This window comes from Heteronotia binoei, chromosome 3 (genome assembly GCF_032191835.1).
Source record: "Heteronotia binoei isolate CCM8104 ecotype False Entrance Well chromosome 3, APGP_CSIRO_Hbin_v1, whole genome shotgun sequence".
NCBI lineage: Eukaryota > Metazoa > Chordata > Lepidosauria > Squamata > Gekkonidae > Heteronotia > Heteronotia binoei.
The window spans coordinates 68,174,117-68,199,014 of record NC_083225.1 but is presented as its reverse complement, the minus strand read 5'-3'; the positions used below and the strand labels follow the sequence as shown (position 1 = coordinate 68,199,014).

At 41.7% G+C, this 24,898-nt stretch overlaps 1 protein-coding gene across 3 annotated transcripts in view; it reads right to left on the bottom strand.

Moving 5' to 3' along the window:
* Positions 1–24,898, bottom strand: part of FRMPD4 (FERM and PDZ domain containing 4) — a 378,612-nt gene that overhangs the window by 325,055 nt on the left and 28,659 nt on the right. The window contains exon 1 of one of the 3 annotated variants that reach the window (XM_060233964.1): positions 4,048–4,271. The exons of the other annotated variants lie outside the window; for them this stretch is intronic. Coding sequence (XP_060089947.1) covers positions 4,048–4,088 — 41 coding nt within the window. The 5' untranslated portion in view covers positions 4,089–4,271. Of the gene's footprint in view, positions 1–4,047; positions 4,272–24,898 lie in introns of those variants that run through there. 3 annotated transcript variants of the gene reach the window in all.

The window sequence follows — 24,898 nt, the reverse complement described above, 5'->3', positions numbered from 1 at the left end:
TAAAACATTTTAATAGAAAATGCCCAGAGGCGCTATACAAAAGACAAAGATCATTGTACCCATCACCACAGTTTGTCCTATATAATTTCCTGCCTATTTTATGTATTTTAAAAGGTAGAATACCTTATTGAGGCAAGATTACAGATAAATTTTCTTCAAGACTACTATCCAAAGACAAATGCAGTAAAGAAGATTACTTAGAAGTTCCACTAAAATAAAGTGACTTATTTTCAAGTAAATACATTTATTGGGGTTTTTGCACTAGGAGCAGACTTGTAATGCAGGTCACCAGAGACTGCTTAACAAAAAAAAATTGTTTTGCTTGCACATAAAACCCACAAATAAGCCTATTTGTTTTTGCTTGAAATAGAAAGTAGAGGCATTTGTCCCATTTATTGGAAAACTTCCCTTACCTTGATTCACATTGTTTATATATTAAATACAGTGGGATGAATCCAATCCATAGTCTACCACTCCACCAAGCAAATTGTATTTATTTATTTATTTATTTAAATATTTATACCCCACCTTTCCTTTTGGTTCAGCTTTCTTGCAATGGGCCTACCATGTCCTTGCTCTTTTTCTTACTCTGAACATAAGAAAAGAACCCTTTTTTGTTGTTTTCAGCATCTTTGGCCAGCCTAACTCACACTGAGCTTTAGCTTTCCTACCTTTTTCTCTACAAGCACTGGTGATTTGTTTATATTCATCCTTGGTTATAAGGCCCTCCTTCCAATTCCTAAAGGAGTCTTTATTGTGCTCTGGGGTTATCCTTCCTGAGCTAAGACAAAAATGTGTGAGCTGGAGCCTAAAAATCTGTGAGCTAGCTCACACTAACTCAGCTTAGAGGGAACACTGCATGTATATATATACACAAAGATCTTTCACAAACAGAAATGTATAATGTTACTTGTTACAGTTCCACAGGGCCTGTAAAACCATCAGGCCTTTGGTCGAGGTGGCAGATATCTCTACCATAGCCTCCCCTGCCCATAGCAAGTTTATAGATGCTGGCATACGACAGGAGGTGTATTGGACTGCTCTGAGCAATGTATAGAAGGAGAAGGAGAATGTAGATTTATACCCCACCCTTCTCTCTGAATCAATCTCAGAGTGGCTTACAATCTCCATTATCTTCTTCCCCCACAACAGATACCCTGTGAAGTAGGTAGGGCTGAGAGAGCTTTCCCAGGATCTGACCTTTCAAGGACAAATCCTGCAAGAATTATGGCTGACCCAAGGCCATTCCAGCAGCTGCAAGTGGAGGAGTAGGGAATCAAACCCGGGGTTCTCCCAGATAAGAGTCCGCACACTTAACCACTACATCAAACTGGCCCTCACCTTGCTGCCATCTTGTTTTATTTAACTGGTTTTAATCGTATATTTATTGTATTTTGTTAACTTTGTAATTATATTTTGTTAACTTTGCTGCCACATTGTTTTATTTAACTAGTTTTAATTGCATATTTATTGTATTTTGTTTATGTTGTTAGCCACCCTGAGCCTGCCATGGGATAGGGAGGGATATAAGCGCAATGAATAACATAAGTTGAAAAATAATAAATCAACCACATATAGCATAAATAACTTGCACAACATGCAAGTTCTCACATCCAAATCCCACAAACCAACCTTTAGACATAGTAAGTCTGCACACCTTCATGGGAGTTTGTCTCTACCTCTGAGTAAATTTGCTCAAAGTTGTGCTTTATAGAGGACAGAAGGGGGAAGAATGACAAGCGAGATGTCTACTTAATGCTGTGAAAGAAAAAATGTGCAGAAAATGGGACTAAGGCTGAGGTGACAGCTTCAAACACCCATTTCCCTTGATTTTGCCCCACCTTTTCATCTCTTGGCCTCTGCTTTCTCCTTTCCTTATTTTACACTGCCACTTCTGCCTGCTCCCCTCAGGTTCTACTGCTTCTACCACCCCTCATATTATCACTCCTATTTCCCCCATTTCTTCATCTTCTGCGCTTTCCTTCTTCTCTAAATGTCCTCATCTTTTATTTTTAATATCTTTAACCAATGGCCACTTCCTCTCCCTAAATTGCACTCAGATTAATATTATTTTAATGACTGTACTTGAATTAATGGCCAAAAAGTCTACAGAATAAAAAAGAAATACACCTGGATACATCATAGGCTTCTTTTCACTCTTGCATCCTTCTCATCATAGTTATCGAGGTTCTTATTAGTTATCTAGCTCTTTCTATGACTAACTAGCACAAGCATGTCTTAGAGTGACTTCAAGCATTCCGCTATGCACACAGTTGCAATTATAATCACTTACGAATGTCAAAGCTGAAGATGGCTATAATCAATTCCCACAAGACCAGCTAACAGAGCTTGTGGTCCCTGACCATGTGAGGCAGCTATGTAAGCCAAGCTGGGAGGTGGTAAGCCTATCACAAGGGGTTGTCAACCATCACAAGAGAGGTACCTCTTAAAACCCGCTGAGCTACTCTGCCTCAGAAGGTCACATACCACACAAAACTACTGCTGTAACTTGGTTACTTATACTTACACTGGCTAGGAATATTTGAAAAATGGGGAAAGCAATCAAGAAAAAGAACTTAGTAGGAAAGTACAAGAATCACTTGACAGTCCATGGTTTTCACATTTGTGGCATTTTTCAACTTTAGAACACCCTGTGCTATAACACATTTGTCACTTTGACAGGTACACTACCTGTAAGAGCCTGAAATAACGTATTCAGTCAATTTCTGCAACAAGCCTCCCTCCCCAGAGTACATTCCATTTCTGTCAATACTACTTTTGGTGGTAAAGGCCAATGGTTAACTACAGTGTGTCAACCAGTGCATTCAGAGAATTCAATACACTCTGGCATCTGTATACAGTGTAAGGTAAAATCTCTAGGAAGACCATACCAAAACTCTTAAGAACCTGCATCTGCAGCACCTCTGTGAGAACACATGTAGCTGTTTCCTCACAACATCTTCAAACAAGAAAACCTGGTGTCATTTTTAACCACAGAGAAGAGGCTGTCAAGAATCTCAGACTCTTTACACATTTGTATACCTGGGTAACCTAAGGCCTAACTTCTAATTTTTTTTTTTAAGAAGTGAGAAATCTGCACTCATTGGGTACTGACAGGAAAAGAAGATAGATATCTTTTAATGAAAAAAAGTGTCTCAGTCAGACATAAAAGGTCACAGACAGCAAATGTACATATTACACAAGCTATGCTAAGAAAAGATGAACACAGTTAACTGCCAAGCACTCAGCAGTGAAGAACTGAGCATCCATCTGATTAGGATTTCACATTTTCTCTTTTAAAAGATACTCTTATTGTGCAATCTGATCTATTTCAAGATTTCATATGGTACAGAAGAATGTAAAGCAATGATGAATAGATAAGAAAGAGCAACATATTTTAAAAGTTGGGATGTTGGGTTTCAATTAAGCATGTTTTTTAAAGATTTTCTAGAAAATGTACACCCAACTGCGTTTCCTTCCAACTTGTGTGTCCATTAGAATTAACACTCCATGCGTAACTGTGGCTTCAGACGAGCACTGTCTTTTGCCTGGCTTCACCCCAGCAGTACTTTCAAAATCACCCTCAAGCGAAGGTGCCCCCCCCCCGCGGCAGAAAGCCGGGGGCTCAAGCAGCCTGGTACCAACCACAGCCCTCACCCACCCACCCTCCGCCACCAGGTTGGGAAAGCTGCTCGTCCATTCGCGAAGCAGCTGAAGCCACGTTTCATCCTCAGGGGCCCTGGCTCGGGATCACACACACAGAACACACCACGGGGGCGAGAGGCACGTTTATGCCACGAGTGTCAAGCAGGTGCTGTGGCCCGGGCCCCCTGGGCCAGCATCAGGGCGACAACCGCAGGACCTTTGCTTGAGGGGCAAGGAAGTTGAAGGGGGCACCGACTCACCTCGCGCTCCCTTCCGCTTCTGCTCCACTACCCCGCCACGACAGATCGCTAGAAACGGACCCGGTGCCGAAAGAGCGGCAGAGGCGGCAGCAATTCGAGACAGCCCACGAGAGACCCACCAAAGAGGAGAAGCAGCGCTTACCCGGAGAGCTTCGCAATCTTGACAAAGCTAAACACATCCATCCATGCAGCCGGCGGAGCACTGCCCTTCTCGCGCGCTCGCTCGCTCGCTCACTCACTCCAGCAGAGGCATCGGCGGCGGCGGCAGCTCCATGCAGGAAGCAGGCTATGCATGGTGCTTCTCCTCCAGCAACAGCAATCCTTGCGGAGCAATGAGCTGGAGACAGAGCCTGCTACCCCCGCCGGCCGGGGCGAGCAAAGCATCTCGGAGCAGCACCGGCGAGGCACGAGCAGCTGCCACCCCGCGCGGCCGGGGCGAGCAAAGGCGCGCGCTCCTCTCCACCGCGCACGCGCACCCAGCAGTCTGGCGGAGCGGCTAAGGCGGCGGGCAAGAGTGAAGGGTCGGCGGCTTCACTGCTGCGCAGAGGCCTGAGTTGCGCGGTGGCGCCGACAGCAGCGAGGCAAGGCCGTTCATGAACCCCAAATAGGGACACAACCGCCGAGCCTGAACCTGCCCGATGGACGATTGCCTCAGCTGCTTTAAAGTGAGAGGTCACGCCTAACGTCCCTTGAAGAAGTTCATGGCTCCTCCTGAAAACTCCATTGTGAGGGGCTAATTTACTTAGTGGTGACTGAGGGGCTGCTTTGCACGTGCTCAAAGGCGCTCTGTTCTTTATTGATAGTTCACAAACACAAGGTGCAAGAGAGACCAAGGAACCCGGGCTCCAAGGCTTTTATTGTAGGAAAAGCCCAGCAGGAACTTATTTGCATATTAGCAGGGCTGGCTCACCCACTAGGCAAACTAGGCAGTTGCCTAGGGCGCCAGGAGGGAGGGTGCGCTGAATTGGGCTCCCCCCCTGCCCCAAGAATGGGGTTTCCCCCTTCCTGCCCAAGACCCCCCGCCGCTGCAGCCAGCGCCCGCCCAAGCTCGTCCTGCTGCCGCCAGTTCCCACCTGCCCCCTGCTCACCCTGCCACCGCCGCCAGCTTCTGCCTCCCGCCCACCTCCCCCTTCACTCACCCTACCGCCACCAGATCCTGCTCGCCCTCCTCCCCACTTGCCCTGCTACTGCCAGCTCCCGCCTCCCGCTTGCTGTTCCCCTTCATCCTGCTGCCAGCTCCCACTCGACCCTCCCCGCTCACCCTGCCGCCGCCAGATCTCACTTGCCCTTCTCCCCCAACCCGCACGCCCTGCCACAGCCACCAGCTCCTTCTCGCCCTCTCTTTGGACCGGCAGGCGCAGGGCTACTCGTGAGTAGGCAGCAGGGGCAGAGCTGTGCTGCCCTGCCTAGGGTACATATTAGGTCACCCTCCCCAGACACCAAGCCAGCCGGAACTGCATTCCTGTATGTTCCTAAAAAAGCCCTTTCCAGCTCCAATTGTCATGCTTGGATTTACAGGAAGCAGTACCACATTCTGGATCCACTTCATTAAGGGAACTGGATGGAAGAGCCAGTTTGGTGTAGTGGTTAAGTGTGCGGACTCTTATCTGGGAGAGCCGGGTTTGATTCCCGACTCCTCCACTTGCACCTGGTAGCATGGCCTTGGGTCAGCCATAGCTCTGGCAGAGGTTGTCCTTGAAAGAGCAGCTGCTGTGAGAGCCCTCTCCTGCCCCCCCCCCACCTCACTGGGTGTCTGTTGTGAGGGAGGGAGATAAAGGAGATTGTGAGCCGCTCTGAGACTCTTCGGAATGGAGGGCAGGATATAAATCCAATATCATCTTCATCTTCTTCTTGTGGCCTCCCAGAATTATCTAGCTGGCCACTGTTAGAATGCAGGATTGGATGGATTCTTAGCCCTGTCATCAAACTGACATTCTGCACTAGAATTGTCGACCAACTATGAGTCTATGATTCTAGTGTAGAAAATCAGTTTAGGGACTGGGCTGAACCAGGATTAAAAGTCTAGTACAGAACTGGGCTTTGTCTAATTCTGTAAAATCCATGGTAGTCTTAAGGGAGTACAGTAGCACCTTAGATTTGTGGGGTATAAGCTTTGGAGCTCCCTTTGTCAGATAAGAGATGCTTAAATAGTCTGTATCTACAGGCATGGGCTTAAGATAGATACAAAAGCATGCTTAAGAATCTGGGGCAAGTCAGTAGAGAGAAGGTGGTATCCATGTGCTGCAAGGAAATTGGCCCCTTGGTCTATTCAGTAATTTCTGTGAATACAGAATGCTCTGATTGCCAGGAGTGAACCATACAACCATTCTGAGGTGGTTGGAACACAGTGAAGCCAGCACTAGTTGCTTTTGAGGGGATTGGATATCGTGACTACTCCAATACAGACGTGGTTAGAACCAGCTTCAATATTTGGAAAGTGTTTTTAAAAAACAGTCTACAGTAATAAAACAAAACTCAAATCTGGTAGCACCTTAAATACCAACAAAATTCCATGGAGGAAGTGAGCTTTGATTTCCGAAAGCTTGCACGCACGCACGTGTGTGTACAAAGTGCTATCAAGCCGCAGCTACTTTCTAGCAATCCTGTAAGACTTTCAAGGCAAGAGACTAACAGGTAGTTTGCTGTTTCCTGCCTTGTCATAGTGACCCTGGAATTCCTTGGAGATCTCCCTTGCACTGGCTGCCAATAGTGTACTGGATTCGTTACAAGGTGCTGGTTATTACCTTTAAAGCCCTATATGGCCTAGGACCTGCCTACCTTAGGGACTGTCTCTCCCCACATGTTCCCCAGAGGGTACATCGATCTGGATCGCAAAATCTGTTAGTAATCCCCGAGCCGAAGGAGGCCAAACTAAAGACCACCAGAGAGAGGGCCTTCTCGGTTGCAACTTCCCACTGGTGGAACCAACTGCCAGAGGAGGTGAGGGCCTTGCGGGAGCTTGCTCATTTCCGCAAGGCCTGCAATACTGCTCTCTTCCAGCTGGCTTTTAATTGACACGCAGCCTACATCATAGGAATCTGGAGACATGTCGTTGCCACCAGAAATATACAACATCTGATGAGATTAGCACCAAATCTATTTGAATTGTTTTAAGCTGTAGACTTTGTGATTTTATAATATAATTATTTTAATTGTTATTATGATTTTATGTTGTGAGCTGTCCTGAGCCTGCCTTGGTGGGGAGGGCGGGATATAAATCAAATAAATAAAAATAAAATAAGTCCAAATGGGTCAACCCTACTTACCTTCTGAGATCTGACAAGATCAAGCTAGCCTGGGCTACCCAAGTCTGGGCACAAATGTTTGTACCCTGAAATATACACACACATATACCGTACATTATTGTTTAAATAGCATTCTTCAATGTACAAAATGTCTACAAGTATTTCCTTATACTTACAATAATTTTTGAGGTAAATTTGTCTCTGTGTTATGGCTAAGCAGAAGTTTGAACCAAGGTTCCCCTGCTGAAGTCATACGCTTCCCATTGTACCACAGTGGTTCCACCAGAGACATCCTATGCTTTTTACAGAGCTTCAGGGAAAAGAAATGTTTGGCAGGTGCAGCTTCTCTTAGCTTTGTATCACTACAGTGGGAAAGTTACTCCGCAACACGAACATATGAAGCCATCTTACACTGAAGATCCTGTGAATTTAGGAGGAGGTGTTTGTGAGTTTCCTGCATTGTGCAGGGGGTTGGACTAGATGATCCTAGAGGTCCCTTCCAACTCTGTGATTCTATGAATCACGCCACTAGCCTTTCTAGCACAGTATCTTCTGCTGTTTATTTATTGGATTTATATCCTGCCCTCCTTGCTGAAGCAGGCTCAGGGCAACTATGACCTGCAGCAGCTCCAGAAAGACAGATTTGCCCAGCCCTGTTCCTTGGGATCCTTCTACTTGAGTAAAGGCATTCCTACTTCAAAGACTAAAAGATTGAGATTTGTGAAAAATCAGAATGGAAGGAGGTTCCATCAATCAGTATAATATTTTGTTGCCAGAGCCTTCTTATATGCTTAGAAGGGCTGCTATGGCAATTATTTTCTTCAGGCCTCCAGATAATTTATCTTCCACCAGAACAGCATGGATTGTTGCCAGTCCTGGTTCCTGTTTGTCCTGCTTCATGCCCATGTCTCTCCCTCCTGCTATTTCCATTCAGCTGTTCTGTAAAATGTATAGAACAATATAAAAGTCTTCAGAGAAGTTCATTTAAGAGGGGTTTTTTTTTAAAAAAAAAAATGCCTAAAGGTTAATCAGCTCTTTCTACCATCTTAGTCATAACAGACAAAATTCTGCCTCTTAGAGTACTCCTCTTCAAATAAACATATTTAGAACTATGAGACCATTTGAATCAGAAGAAGGCAGAGATAATATAGTTTTCTTCATAATAGAGATCTCCTAAGCATATGGGAAGATGGAAGGAAGTTTTGCCCCAGCTCTGATTTTTAAACTCATCTATTAAGTGTACAGTTTCACTGAAGGCCTGAAGCAGGACTGTGCAACCTCTGTAAGTGTCTTAACATTATGTCCTCATTGGAGCTGGCAGGTCCTTATTAATATATAGATAGGGAACAGTACAATGAGAAACAGATTGTACACACACACTCAATTTGAGGCTGGTTCCATGGTATTCTTTTCTTTAAAACAATTAGAAAGAATGCCTGCCTGTTTACCTTGTGAGAGCACTGAACAGTTCATACAAGAAGAGCTCATTCATCTCAGAAATATACCACTGGCAATTACATAGCATAGCATTTAATGCAATGTTTCTGCTTAGGATCTAAAAAAGCTTCTCATTTAATTCTTTCTCTATCAATTTAGATTTAGAATTATGCCAAATATCATTAGAACTACAGAATTCAAGCATGTCATTTATCTTGTAGCATTGATTCGCAAACTCATACAAAAGAAAATACCATTCCATCAGCAAAGACCCAAAATAGATACCGTTTTGTCAACTGACTGTAGTAAAATAGTTATATCCAGGGCTTTTTTTGTAGCAGGAACTCCTTTGCATATTAGGCCACACACCCCTGATGTAGCCAATCCTCCAAGACCTTACATGGCTCTTAGTACAGGGCCTACTGTAAGCTCTTGGAGGATTGGCTATATCAGGGGTGTGTGGCCTAATATGCAAAGAAGTTCCTGCTACAAAAAAAGCTCTGGTTATATCTATAACTAGTAAATAAAGGTTGTGTTCTACAAGCAAACAGATGTTTTTGGCTCCTTCAGATGTCTCTTTACCCCCTCAAGGCATGTTAAGTTTGTATCAAGACGTTACTATATCCCTTTGGTCTTTCTGGTGGTGCACCCTGTCCAGTTTTTCTTAAACATTTCTTACTGCTAGGTTTCTCTTCTTTCCTAATCTGAGACTGATTTAACTGTGTGAAGACTTAATGTTTACCAAATTTCATCTTTCTATTTTGACACTCCCTGGGATAAATACAAAAAAGTACTATTAAAATCTCAAAATCTTAGAAGGTATATCCTGCATGTTTAATACCAGGTATGCTCAGGTAGTCTTCTCCATGGTAGAATAGTTCCTGAACTGTACCTGAACATAGAAAGCTAGATGTCTGTCAGAAAAGATCTAGTAGGGACTTGGAATGAAATTGTCATCCAAGCCGAGAACATTGTGTTTGTTAACCTTAGAAGGGTAACTCATCCAAATTAAATTGCCTGTAACTTTGAGATATCAGTTGACTAGGCTATGTTTAGTCTTTTAATATATTTTTGATACTGCCACAAAGCCACCCTCTGTTTTTGGATGTCATTTCCCTGTGTTGTCTTTAAATTGTTTCCTTCAGATGGTAAGGGTTATTGGGGGGGGGGGGCAATAAGGAAAGAGAGAACAACTCAACAGGTGTGCATCTAAGTATTCACATCTGTCCAGAACACTTAGCCCAGCTTGGTGCCTTGGGACATTTTGCTTGACTGTGTTTCTCACAGTCACATAGCTGAGGCTTGAGGTGGGGGGGAGTGCTCTCACTGTCTAAACAGGAACACTGCATGCTGATGTGAGCTATTCTATCAAGCATTAGTAGGGGTAATTAACTCTGACCTGGGAAATTCCCAGAGATTTGGGGACAGCGTCTGTGGAGAGGGGAATTTGGGGGAGGATGTCACCTAGAATCTATGATATCCCATAGAGTTTCCTACCCAAGTTGCCATTTTTCTCCATGGGAACTGATCTGGTCTGGAGATCAGTTGTAATTCCAGGAGATCCCCAAGGCCCATCTGGCAAGCAACCCTGTAATGGGCAAATGACTTGCTTGCAGCTGCTGTCACCATAGCATCACCACACCTCCATTTGCTTACTTTGCCAGGGATTGCTTTAATGGCTTATATAATGGGGGCCCTTTGGCTGAGAATGTGGGAGGGAGGATCCATTTGGTGAATTCTCCACTACATTCTAATTGAGAACAGAAGAATTACAAATCTTCACATAAACTTCATAAAAAGTGCAGGATAAACATATAATAGATGAATAGATAGAAGTTACAGGTAGGAATGTGTTAATTATTTAAGCAGCATGCGCATTACCTAAACAAAATAGCAACTCAAAACATGACATAACAATAACTTAATCACAACAAAATGGAGAAGAAGGAGATAGATGAGATCAGATTTATACCCTGCCCTTCACTCAGAGTGGCTTACAATCTCCTTCCCTTCTTCTCCCTACAACAGACACCCTGTGAGGTAGGTGGGGCTGAGAGAACTGCTCTTGCAAGAACAGCTCTGAGAGACCTGTGGATTGCCCAAGGTCACCCAGTTGACTGAATGTGAAGGAGTGGGGATCACCCAGTTCTCCAGATTAGAGTCTGCCACTCTTAACCACTACACCAAACTGGCTACACCAAACTGGAGATGCTACTAGGGGAAGGATGACCTGGGAAATGGATTTTCCCCAGTTTTGGATGAGGTTGCACTCCACTTAAAGGAGTAGGTTCATAGTTTGGGGGTACTCCTGGACCTGGGCCTCCTGTTAGATAAACAGATGGCAGCAATGGTCATGGGTACCCTCTATTGAACTATCACCTCTAACTGTGGCCCAACTCTGCCTCCCAATCCTAAATGTGTTGAGATCAGCTGCAGCAGTGGTCATCCATGAGGTACTCTGCACATGCTCAGGGATGCCTTTCAGTCAACTTGGAGAGGGAGAGGCTGCTGCATCTGTTAGATTTTTGCTTTGCACAGCAAGACCTGAAAAATGTTAGAGATGCCTATCCTTCCCAAATCACTACTGGTCCAGTAGATGCTTGTGGGATTAACCATGACAGACACAGCTATTTAAGATGCCAAGTATGAATAGTGGCATGCTTTGTATTTTCCCCACAATTCATCTGTTTTTGAAAATTGGTTATCAGGAGGGGGGGGGCAGAAGTTAGGCTTGCCTAGGGTGTCAGACAGTCCAGGGCCGACCCTGCATATACTGTATCAGAGTATGATATCTAAAGATACCTTGCTTGCAAAACTAGATGGTAGGGCATTAAGGCACACCAATGTAATTACATTCCTATAGCAAGGAAGAGTCAAATATGTCAGTAAGGTGGAAAAATATCAGCAGAACGAGTAGATGAACATGTTGTACTCTACAAATTGTACTGTTATAATCATACTCAAATAAATGTTTCTTAGCTGGAGAGCCAGTTTGGTGTAGTGGTTAAGTGTGTGGACTCTTATCTGGGAGAACCGGGTTTGATTCCCCACTCCTCCACTTGCACCTGCTGGAATGGCCTTGGGTCAGCCATAGCCCTGGCAGAGGTTGTCCTTGAAAGGGCAGCTGCTGTGAGAGCCCTCTCCAGCCCCACCCACCTCACAGGGTGTTTGTTGTGGGGGGGGAAGGTAAAGGAGATTGTGAGCCGCTCTGAGACTCTTCGGAGTGGAGGGCAGGATATAAATCCAATATCTTCTTCTTCTTCTTCTTCTTCTTAATCTCATGGCTTCCTACCTGGTAACTGAATAAAGGAAGCCCAATGAGAGACTGAGGAGCTGTCTTCATTGCTTAACAAGTTTATCCCAGTGGGAAACGTAAGAATCCTCTCTGACTAAGCCAAGGTAGCCCTTTTGGGTGCTGGAATGTATAATTTTACCTTAAAGGGGAAAAGTCTTAAACCAGGTTCAAGAGATGATTGTCCCAATTCAGCTCTGAGGGCTAACCCCTCTATACAATTTGAAATTCTGCAGATGGAATGTAGGAATTTAAGAATAATTTAATCCACAGACTCCTCTATTTTATCAGTCCACATACCAATCCCAGATAACTGTATGCAACCACCTTTGCATTTAACAGTTTGAAGGTGGCTGGGATGTTTTGAGCCCCAGATGAATAAAAGAAACAACATATACTATTTGATGGTGCTGTGACCAGTTTTTTAACATGAGCAGCTTGTACTGACCAAGTTAATCTCTGGTCAAACCAAACTCTTAAGTATTTAAAATAGGGGACCTCCACAATATCATTACCGTGAATTTTCCATTTGTGATGTACGTGAGATTTTTTTTCTAAAGACAATCTTTTATTATCAGGCGTTCTTCCAGACAGTAAGAGACAAAAGTCTGTCAGAGAGGATAGTCCTGATGTTGTTCTTGACTGTGAGAACTGCATCATCAGCAAAAAGTAGGATAGAAATGTTAACATTCACAATGGGTGGAGAATGACTAAACTGGGCAGAGACAGCAGACATCATATTGTTGATTTATAAATTAAATAATTTCCCTTTTGCCAACACACAAACATTCTTTTTGTTTCATCTGGTACACCCCCAGTAACATTTTTGGCTTTGTTTTCCATCCCGTTAACACTCCAACTGGGCAAAAAAGGGGATAATTTGAATAGAAAAGATACAACCTAACTCAGCCTTTATGTTCCTTATATTGAAATATGCTTCCCAGTGGTATGTGATAATATGGAAAAGTAGCTTAAATGCTACTGAGTGTGAAGAAGGTCTTACTTCATGGTAGTGTGGGGATTTGAATCCAAGGCTCCCAGATCCCAGCACATCACTTGTTTTTAAAATCTTGAATGGAAATTTCTTTGTTTTAGCTATGACATTTGCACACAGTGAATCAACAGGACAAAGCACCAGATAATGAGCATTTGTATCCCTTATGATGCTTGATGCACATTTAAGGCCTAGTTTAGAAAAATCCAGGAAACATTCTTTTCATTTTTTTCCCTTAACAGACTAGAAAAGATTTTTAAACAGCATTTTATCTAAATGTGGCACGCATTCGATAGTGCTCTACACACAGCATACCGTGGAGCATAATTGATGTAGTAAAAGATACTTAGAATGCAATCCCAGTGCCTTTTCAAAGGGGAAAATCTCCTATCTGCCATTCTAATTGAACAAGCCTTGAGTCTGTTGTTTGGCATCCATCTCCAAAGCTAGACCAAGTATTTGATAATTTGATTGCACTTTGACTCCACAGCAGATGAAAACTAATTAAATCAGTTTGAACACTAATACTTTTCATAACATCTAAATTGCTTTAGTCCCAGGAAAGCAATTAAAAGCTTATTTTCATAAACAAGCTTTTTATTTTGTTACTATTAAGTACACCTTTGTGTGCATTTCCCTCTCTTTTTATGTGACAGAGGTGTTAATTGAGAAATGCTGAATAACAGCCCATACTTCAAGTTGGACACAACTCTAAACAGCAAACTTTATCTCAGTTTGACTTCCAGATTACTTTTGCTTACTGCACTGCGTAGAAATGATAATCTGATGAACTCGATCTCTGGTCTATCAGGTGACTAATGGCTCTTCTCTAAAATATCTAAGCCTGCTGAAAGGGTCATGACCCAAGAAATAAAACTTGTATTTAAAAATGAACTTCCTTGTTTTAGTTTCAGGATTGTTGGTACAATGTATCTTCATGTATGTTCAGGATAATGTTTAGATTTAGACTTGTTTTATTTAGCACAGCAGGCTTTTTGAAGCATGTGCTGTGTGCCTTTTCCTGCTGCCTTGGCCTTGTACCTCTGATGGGTAACTATGGAAACACATAGCATTTAGACAGCATAGTTTTAACTTAGAATAAGCAGGAGTGTGCCTTGCAGGCAATCCTGGAGGTTTTTGCCATCTTCTGGGCATGTAGCAGGGGTCACTGGAGATGTATGTGGTGTGGGGGGAAGGATTTGTGAATTTACTGCATTGTACAGAGGGTTGGACTAGATGACTCTGGAGGTCCCTTCCAACTCTATAATTCTATGAAGCCAAATGAGAAAATGTTCTGGGTTCAATTCAGTTGTATTACTATATAACCAGTATCCATTTACTACTGGGTTCTGTTGCTTTGTTTGCAGTGTATTCAGTAATAAGTCATGATACAGAAAATGAAATTCTAGCCAAAGTAGTATATTACTTAGCTTAGACATAAGGAATCAGGGCTGTCGAGGAACAGGATGGAGAAGAATCTGATTAGTAAGGCAGGGGCAATAACAGAATCCAGGCAAAAGGCAAGGCTGTGATGACTGGGAATAGTGACCAGGAAATGAATGGAGTGGGACCGTGGCTCAGTGGTAGAGCATCTGCTTTGCATTCAGAATGTCCCAGATTCAGTCTCTGGCATGTTCAGGAAGAACCAAAGAGTGAAACTTTTCTAGGACATTTTTTTTAGTGAAAAAAATTCCACTTTCAAACATTCATTATATACCAAATTCTAGCCATATTATAGATCCACAAAATGGAAGTAAGGACTGATGAAGGGATTTCTCTACAACCCGGAAGAGCACCCCAGTCTTGCAAATATATATATCTGAAATCGAAAATAAATAAGTAAATAAAAATAGGGGGATTAAAACTTCTCAAACTAATAGAATGCCCACTAAACTCTCAGTCATCATTTGGACAGTTGCTGAGCAACCACAATACTGCTGAGCCTTCCATGCAACTAAGCATGGCCCAGCTGCAACAACCACCATACAGCTGGGCCTGCTTGATAGCCCCTGTACTACTGGGCCTGATGCCATGGTAGCAGCTACTAGGCTCTAGGTTAATGTTGCCAGTCCACAGGTGGGAACAAGGGATCTCACAATTTTGTGGGCTCCTGCCACTGCCAGTCAGCTGGCCAGCAGGGGATGCCTTGCCACAACCTTGCAGCCACAACCCTCCACAACATCCTGACATGATGATGTCATGCAGAAGTGATGTTGTGCAGCAATGCTCTGGTTTTTGGAGAAAACTCTATGGTTTGAGCCCAAATGTACCATAGAGTTTGCCTCCAAACCAGAGCATCACTGTGTAACATCGCTGGCCTGATGACATCACTTCTGTGTGATGTCATGTTGGGGACATCCCATGTTGCAACATCACGCCTCTCCCTCCCAGAAAGCTCTTTGCCACACACACACACCAACAGTGTTTTAACTTAGAATGAGCAGTGCACAACTGTGACTGGCTTTGCTCAGAAGCAGCAGCCACAGTGCAGCTTTGTCTGGTCCAGCAGTGGCTAACACACATCCAACCAAACTTCTCCCAGAGAGAAGCTGCTGGTGGTGGGTGGGGAGGAAGGAAAACTGAAGACACAGGTAGATTGTCTGGGGAATTGGAAGGAAAGATAGAAACAAGAAAAGAAGCTATGGGGGCTTCCAGGGAAGGCAAACTGAAGTACTGGGAGAGGAATATACATGGGAAAATGAGATTCCCCTACAAATTATTAAGCAAAAGATTAATAACAGTGGAGGGATGCCATGCTTGGCAGTTTCAAAAATACAATTTAGAAATGTAATTAGTAATTTATAAATCTAATTTATATTTTTCAGGTGATTATACCTGGGAATTCTGGGGAGGGTATTTGTATGTTTTATTGATTTGTAATCAGGGAGTGAAAAAAAGTACAACCCCAAATACCTGAATTAAGCCAAATTTTAAAATCAGGTTATGAATTCACATGATTCTCTGTGCAGGGAAAAATAACACCATATCTAAAATTCTTATTTTTCTACATCATCTCCTATGCTGGATGGGATAATGTGATATGGAACTAACTATTATAACTAACAGTGTGATATGGAACTAGCAGGTTAAGTTTGACAGCAGTTAACTTTAAACCAGTCAGTGAGATTCAGATTTTTATCCAAAACCAGGATAGTCCAAATCCCACCTACCCTGGGGATCTTCTGTCCATTAAAAAAAAGGACCCTCTGCCATAGCAAATTGTTCCTCAGATCTCTGTTAGTCAAAAACCTGGTTTCCTTCTGAGAATCCCTGCTGCACCATGCTGGCCTTTCCTTCTTGCATAGCTGGCCCCTTGCTCTTCTCCTTGGAACTCAGTTGTGTTTGCCCCTGGACCTCTTCAGACCTCAAGCCCAGGATTTCAGATCATACATTCCTTCCCTAAAACTTCCCTGTTTTCTCTATCCTACCTTTTATAAAGGGCCTACTGTAGGTTCTATACATTTTTATTTGTTTTGTATAGAATAAAATTATTTGTTTGTGTTTACAATCACTCTCTCACACCCTCTTTCTTCATAATTTTATTTTGGGATACCACTACCGAAATCCACCCTGGTATACAGAGACTACAAAAGTCTCGTGTTATTCCTTTCTCAAACCCTTTTTAAAGTTAATTTTCCCTTCTCTGGGTCCAGTTTGGGTGACATGTTTTATGGATAGACTTGGTTGCTGAAAAGGATACCTTAATTTCCACATTTGGACTATCAGTAATGGGTCCTCAGTAATGTTTCCTCACTAGCTTCCAGTTTGCTTCTGGGTTAAATTCAAGCACAGTTCCTTTAAATGCCTTCTCCAAACCACACAACTATGTGGCTTGGAGAAATCTGAAGGCACTTAAAGGGACTATGAGCCCTTTAAATGTCTTTGGAGTTCACTTGCCACAGAATTGCATGGCTTGGAGAAGGCATTTAAAGGGACCATGATCCATCTACATGACCTTTAAGTGTGTCTAACTGGCAGTCCTGAAAATCCTGAATATTTTCAGGATTTTAAGGGCTTGGCCATTTCAGATAGATGAACTATATCCAAAATCTATATCTAGTTGAATCAATACCCCCAAAATACTGATAAGGTATTTTCTGTTTATTTTTTCCAGCCCACATTTAGTCAAACATGCATCCCTAGTAATTTCTATATGCAAAGCCTTGGAATGCCACTTGCTTGGGTTTTGTGGTGAGGGCAGCTGAATCTTATATGTGATGTTTGTTGGTTTCTCAAAAACAACTGAATGGGCACTATTTATTTATTTATCTATTTATTTAAAACATTTTTATGCCACCTTTCCACCCAATCAGGATCCACAAGGTGGTGAACATAAACAACATTAAAACATTTTAAAATATTATTGAAATTAGAACATTCAATGAAAAAAAAACACATGAACCATACTAGAAGGGTCCAATGACAATTACTGGAGGTACACAAAGATAAAACAAAAGGTTTTTATCTGCTGGAGAAAGACACCAATAGAGGGAGATAGATTAAGCTTTCTGGGGAGAGAGTTCCAAAGTGCCAGATGGAGAAGGCCACCCATCTAGCTTCAGATGATGAGTACAACTGAAGCAGGGCTTCCAAAGATGATCAGAGTGTGCAGGTAGGTTTATATGGGAAGAGGCAGTCCATAAGGTATATTGGTCCCAGGCTGTGCAGGGCTTTAAAGGTCGATAACAGCATCTAAAATTTATCCCAGAAACAAACTGGTCTCCAGTGTAGCTGGAACAGGACTGAAGTGATATGATTCTATGACCCCAGTCCATTCTCTGGCCACAGCATTCTGTACCAGCTGTAGCTTCCAGACAGTCTTCAAAGTCAGCCTCGCATAGAGTGCACTGCAATAAATCTTATGTAGATATTACCATGGCACGCTTCACAGTGGCAAGATCTTTTACACCCAGGAAGGGCCACAGCTGGGTCACCAGCCGAAGCTGCTGAAAAACACCCCTGGCCTTACTATAGAAAGTGGGATGTTGGACTAGATGGATACCAAAGTCATTGTTTGTCAAGGATGCAAAAAAAAAAAATGGTGACCTGGATGAGTCACCATATGAATTAAATTTGGATTCGTGGGTCACCATACCAAAAAGGTTGGGGATTGCTGCTCTAGCAGATCTCAGCTCAGCAATAACTGCTGGACAGCTCCTCAAAAGGGAATGCTACTTTCAGAGCTGGCTGCTGCAGATCTGTTATTCCTGGCATTTAATAAATTAGTACAGTTCAGAATGACCTATTTTTGAAATTGACTTGCATGTATGTAAGTCTTATATGTCCTAAAATGCTATAATATTCTATTTGCTCATGCACTTTGCACTCTCCTTGCATGTAAATACCTGTGCCCCACATTCAACTATAAAAAGAGTTCCTTTAGCTAAAAGATTTGATCTTTGAACAGTTAAATTTAACATTTAAAAAAAATTGTTACTTGTAGGTGCATAATGTAAGACATTTCAAGTGAGGCTGCAATGGCATGTCATATGAAGAAGAAGGTTTAACAATTCCAGGTGTGTGCAATAATAATGGCTTATGAGAAATCGCTCAAAGAAAATATCATTCTGTCCCCAAATAAGTGATACTAGTTGCTGGTTTCTCTCTTTTTCCCTGGAATCATAATTTAATTAATTGCCAGAACCAAAAAAGCAAAGACTGTGCATAATGAGGCCACAATGAGGCCTTCTACTGGCAGGTTGGTTGAAATCCTTCTGGAAAATATCTCAGCCCCAAAACAAAGGCTATATAATGGTTTGGGGTTTTTTCACAGAAATATCTATAACCTGTTTGGGTCATACATAGATCACACACTTGGAGCTGCGCTATACTGAATCAATGTCAGTACTGTTTATTCAGACTGGCAATAGCTCTCCAGAGTCTCAGGCAGAAGTCTTTCACATCACCTACTGCCTGGGTTTTTTAATTAATGATGCTGAGGGTTGAACCTGGGACCTTCAGCATGCAAAACAGCCACAGCCCATTCCCAAATTCATACATCCTAAATGTTTTAGATTATTTTGAGAAGTAGGAACATGTTGTGCCTATTTCTATTGGCCTGTTCATAGCTGTGGTGCCACAATTGTGAGAGTAATCTCAAGATACTGTGCCATAAAGGACCTAAGAAATAAATAATAATAATATAATCACAAATGAAGGTCAGTTCCACTTGCTGATCACACATTTGCCAGTGAAAACTGCAAAAACAACTGATATTTGCATTTCTGATTTGCATCTCTCTGAAGTGACAACACTTGCTAACTCCCCAAAGACAAGAAACCAAAGCATCATATCAACTGTGCTGTAATTCCTACAGAGGCTGTGACAGCTCATTGAAACTAGTTCGTAATAAATTCCACAGTCTAATGTGCATCAGCATAGATTCTAGGTAACCAGACTTTGTAAATCCAAATGCTATATCTATAAATGTTTTGAGAAAAACCCTCTGGTATAATATGACTGAATACTGCTTCCAACATGCTATCAATGTTGTTTCCATGAAACACTTTGGTTCCTGAGTTCAACCCTAATATGAATATTTGTGCATTCAAAGTGAAATGTTGTAAAATTTCTAGTTGTTATGCATTGGGTTCATTTGTTGTGTGTACAGAAATGGTCTTGGGGGTCCTGAGAAGTTCACTGCATTCATGATTTTCAAAATGATGGAATGGCCTCTCTGCTGATCTGCCACTTTAGTTTTCTGTTAGCTTGCTGAAAGAGGTCACAAAGGAAACAGCTATCACTTAGCCTGTAAAATGCAGGGAAGCTACTACGAGTAATGTCCCTGGAACATCTGACTGCAAAAAATAGCTCTGGCTGTGGCAGACATGTCCTTGTCCAACCTACAGGCTGAGGACTGTGAAGACTCAGTCTAGTCATGGCTGAGAAGCACTGATACTAGCATGGATTTATTGCTGGGCAACTCACCATGCCTATCACAATGTGTGTAGATGTGTGAAAAGATATAAGAATGGCAGAAGAGTTCATAGCCTTTCAAGCCAAACAATGCTAAATGAAGCAGGAAGCAACAAGTTCTATTATTTTTCATTTCTCAGGAGCAAACGGTGTCTGACATCCTCACTGTATAGTAAATACATGTTTTTGTTTCTGAATTTACAGTTGGCTTTGTTTCTGCTGTTCTGAGGGCCAAACTAAATATTACATAAACATATTTATGGGGGTGGGGGAATCCCTAAAGCCCCCCTTTTTTGGGGGGGGACATATGAAGCTGCAATAAGAGAGAAGCAAGAATGATGGTGCAGCATGGGAGAGCCATAATTTCCCTATGACCATTTTTAAACTCCCAACACATTTTTGCAAACCCTCTGGAATATTTCTACTTTGCAAAGAGAAAGACGTCAAATTCTATGATATAAAAAGGCCAGATTTCAAAATATAAGTGCAACGTATCTCAATGTATCTAAATAAATGTTCTTGAAAAGTTATGGGAGCTGAAACAGCAGTGGCTTGAAACAGCTGCCCTCCATACATAAGGATCCACAATGTAGGGCAGCAGTGACAAGGTCAGAGTAACACCTACATTCAAACAAACAATCACCTTACAGTTAAACTAATGTCAGTAGAACATTCATTATTTTAAAGTTATAATTGGCTTTGCCAGTTTTAATTTATAAAAACAAGTTTACAAGATAATACTGCTGGTTGATTTTATTTAAATTTATGTAATTCCTTGTGATGGGTTATTTTCAAGTACAATTTTAAGTAAAAAAATCACATTTGTAAAGCAATGGGGAATTAGACCCTGACCCCCCCTTATATATGCTAATTCCCCAAAAGAAAGTAATAATAATTAGAAGTGGCTGCATGAAACCACAGCTTTTTTTTTTCCAATTTCACTTAATCACATTTTAAGTGCTCAGTAGGATCATATTATCCACTCTGATGAAATATCAACAAAATGGCTTGGCTATTTTTTTTTTTTTAAAACATCCTTGCAGATAGCATCAGAAAAGCTCACAAATGTTTTACTAGGCTGCTACACCACAAATGCTTATGTTAGTTGTTGATGGTTTTTAAGATACTTGCAGCAGCCCTGTGGCGCAGAGTGCGAAAACTGCAGTGCTGCAGTCCAAGCTCTCTGCTCGCGATCTGAGTTTAATCCCAGTGAAATCTGGGCTCAGGTAGCGGGCTCAAGGTTGACTGAGCCTTCCATTCTTCCAAGGTCAGTAAAATGAGTAACCATCTTGCTGGGGGGAAAGGATAGATGACTGGAAAAGGCAATGGCAAACCACCATTAAAAACCATTAAAAAGTCTGCTGTGAAAACGTCATGATGCGATGTCGCCCCAGAGTTGGAAATGACTGGTGCTTGTGCAGTGGACTACCTTTACCTTTTAAAGTTACCGGTACTTGAAAGAAAACACTAGTAACCAAGCATACATTGGGGGGGGGGGGGTGAACTGTAGCAGATTGCTACACATAGCAATAAAAGTTTGCCCTACTACTGTAATTGCTTTTAGCAATTAAAAAGTACAGCAAAATTATGTTTGCCTTGACTAATATTTTTATGAGGTTCTCTCACTTCATGAACTACTGTATCTTATATTTGCATAACAAAATGGGCAAGCTGTATCATAACAGGTTTTGACTACAGCTGACTTGGGGAACAGAAGCACACCCAAGAGCATTTGTCTTATCTAATCTTTACTTTTGAATATGAATATATATATATTGGGGGGGGGGGGGGGAATGCAACGCAGTACAAAATTACAACAGTAGCCAATTCAGGTGGAAGGGGGGGAAGTGGGTCAGATCTTTGAATTAAGGACACACATTATTTTACTAGATTTTGGTGTTATTGGTGGGGAGACTTTTTGTCAATGTTCCACAAATGTTATCCAGCATTCTGCTTTCCCTCCTCCAAGAACAGTTGCCTTGGTTACAATGCAGAAGTGTTTAAATGAGAGTGAAAGGGAGGGGAAAATAGTATTAATAAAGCTTCCAAAAATATCTACAATCACTTTTCTACAAATCAGGATGATACTTTATTATGATGTGGTATGCCAGAGATAAAAAAGGTATTTGCATAATTTCTCAGCCTACTATGAAGCATTAATGATTAAATTCAAAGCCCAGTTTTCACATGTCCCCTAGTGCACAGGTTCCACATGGGAGCAGTCAAGTAAAAAACCACCAGCTACATGGGTTGCCTGCATTCTTTAGCTATACCCAGGATTAACATGAACAGTAGGAGGAATGTACATCAGAAAGTGCAGTCTGAATTTCTGGACTTTGGAAGGGGAACCAATATCCTTTGCAGATATTTTTGCTGGCTTGGTAAGCCTTCATGCAATCCAGCATTCCATCCTACTGCTGTTGAAGCTACTGTAATGATATATGAAGGGCAGCAGACATGCTGTTCAAGGATCATAACCATTTTTCAGCAGTGGTGGCTTCAAAAGGCATCAAATGCAAAATAGCATGCAAGCATGGCATGGGCAGCTTTATCCCTTTGGATGGAAGACAGAGACCCCAAAATTCCAACATGGCCATGCTAAAAGCAGAGCAACAGCTAATCGGTTATACCTATTTTGAAATCCAAAGGAGTGGAAGAACAACCATTTATCTGGCAGGTCAGCACAGCAAGTGCAGAACTGACCATGGACTAACCCATTAAATAGAAAGCTATGGCATTTGGCATCAGCTGAGTAAAGCGAAATATATTTGAATGGGAAGAGTTGGAGCAAATGGCAGTGCTCAGGATGATTCTGCTGGACTTGGAAATGGTAGTGGCCCATGTTTCATCCTTCTTCAGGTCATGATTTTGCTGGGACTTCTATTTCTATTTCTTCCTTGCCTGCAGATCCTTTCCTAGAGCAACTAGGAGGCAGGAGCAGGAAGCTCACAACATAGAAAGACACAGATGCTGCAGATGAAGGCAGCTATTCTGGCCTATCCATCCTGACATCAGTTATGCTCAAGGAATCTCACTGAAATCAGTAAGACTATTCTGGAGTAATTGGTTTGGTGATTGCAACCTCAGTATCAGGGGAACTGCATCTTTAATCAAAGGCCCACAGGCTTTCGCTCATGCCATGAACATTAAAGAAAATTTGCAGCATCAAATATGGGAACAAAAGAGCAGCCCAGTTCAGTTATCAAAGATAAGCAAAGCTGAAGAGTGATTAAAGCATGAATCTTAAGTTTATTCGGCTCAGCTGTTGGTGGCTGGCATTAAATTATGAGAGATTCATTGAACATCTGGTCTTATGATCCAGGGTCTACTACCGCTTGATGAATATGTTCCTGCAGCTGAACAGATCTCATACGTATATTTTGGACCTGTCCTATAATCCATTATTTGGGGCAACAAATTCTGAATATTATTTACAAGATACAATTTGCCACTAGAACCTATAGCTACTTTGCTCTGCTGTCTAAAAGGGTGAATCTTAGCCACAGAAAGGGAAGTAATAGTTAATCTACCACTAGCAGCACAACAATGAGTAAATTTCCTATGGCAATCGCAAGAAGTACTGCTAACAAATGACTTTTATTTTGAGAATCTGAAAAATAGTATGTATGTATAAATTAAGGTACTAACATAGAAATCCTGAAGATGTTAATGCACAGTTGGATAAATTTATAGAGAAATGGTCAATTTTTGGTGTGGAATAATAAAGTTTAAGTGAGATTAGGCTTTATATATTTTTAATATTTTATAACCATGAAATCTTCACTTTGTAAAAAAATTCTAGGTCCTACAAATTTTTTTTGGTAGAAACTGAATGTATTTGTACTAAAATTAATATTTTTGCATAGCTGATATCATATCCTTTCATTGCAAGCTCATCATATTGTGAATGAAATCAAGCATATATACTGAACAGTAGCAAATGGATTCAGTGCTCCAATTTAAAAGGCAAGTGTTTTATCCAATGGAGAAAAGTAAATATTAGAAAATCATTCTGTAAGCTTCATTTGTACATTTTCTTCTGTGGCAGCTTGTTAGGCAAGCAATTGAAACCACAGGGATTTCACCCCCCCCTCCCCAAAAGAAAAAAAATCTTTGAAACTATGTAAAAAAGGCAAGACAGATGTTTCATTTCAGATTTGTTTCAGACCAAAGCAATTTAAAACTACCCAAAATAATACTTCCCTAATGTAGAAGTCAGGAATTGTAAATATGAGAGTATATTAACAACCATACAGATATGTAAAAAGTAAAATAAAAAATCAAAAGAAATGAGGAAGTTGCTAGACAAGATAAAGGAAGGATGATTATGGAAGAATTATTAATTAGCCAATATGTTACTCCATTTTCGTATTCACATGGAAGTTCTCTTATCAATAGTTAGTGTGGTATAGCGTTTAGATTCTGACTAGGAAACATTATGTTCAAAGCATATGAGAGCAACCATATTGGATCTGGACCAGTGGTCCAGACAGGCGAACATCCCATTTCATACAAACTCATGCAAGATACCCCTAGAAGATCTACAACCAGGGCACAAAGGCCAACATATATTTCTGTTGTTGCTCCCCAATACCCTGAAGGTTATTTCAATGGAAACTATTTTCCCATATCTGAAAATATGCACAAATGGTAAGACATATTTCATTGTAGATTTAGTTCAGAATAAAGCAATTTAAAAGTACCCCAAATGAAAGGCCCCTGAGGAAGTTGTTCCTTAATTGTGGAGCTGCTACTGAAAAGGTCTTCTCTTGGGTACTCACCAAATAAGCCTTTTTGATGGGATAGTTGAGAGGTCTTTTCCCTGTGGTCTTAATTGCCAGGCAGGAACAAATGGGAAAAGATAGTCTGCCAGATACCCTGGTCCTGAGCCATGCAGGGCTTTAAAGGACAAAACCAGTGTCTTGAGCTGGGCTTGGAAATGGATCTGTAGCCAGTGTAATTGTTGTAATATCAAGGTCACATGTTCCCAATAGTTGCCCCTGACTAGCAGCTGTCTAGACACAGTGTTCTGCACTAGCTGCAGCCCCCAAACACTCCTCAGAGGTAGCCCCAAGTAGAGCACATTGCAATAATCCAATCTATATGTAAC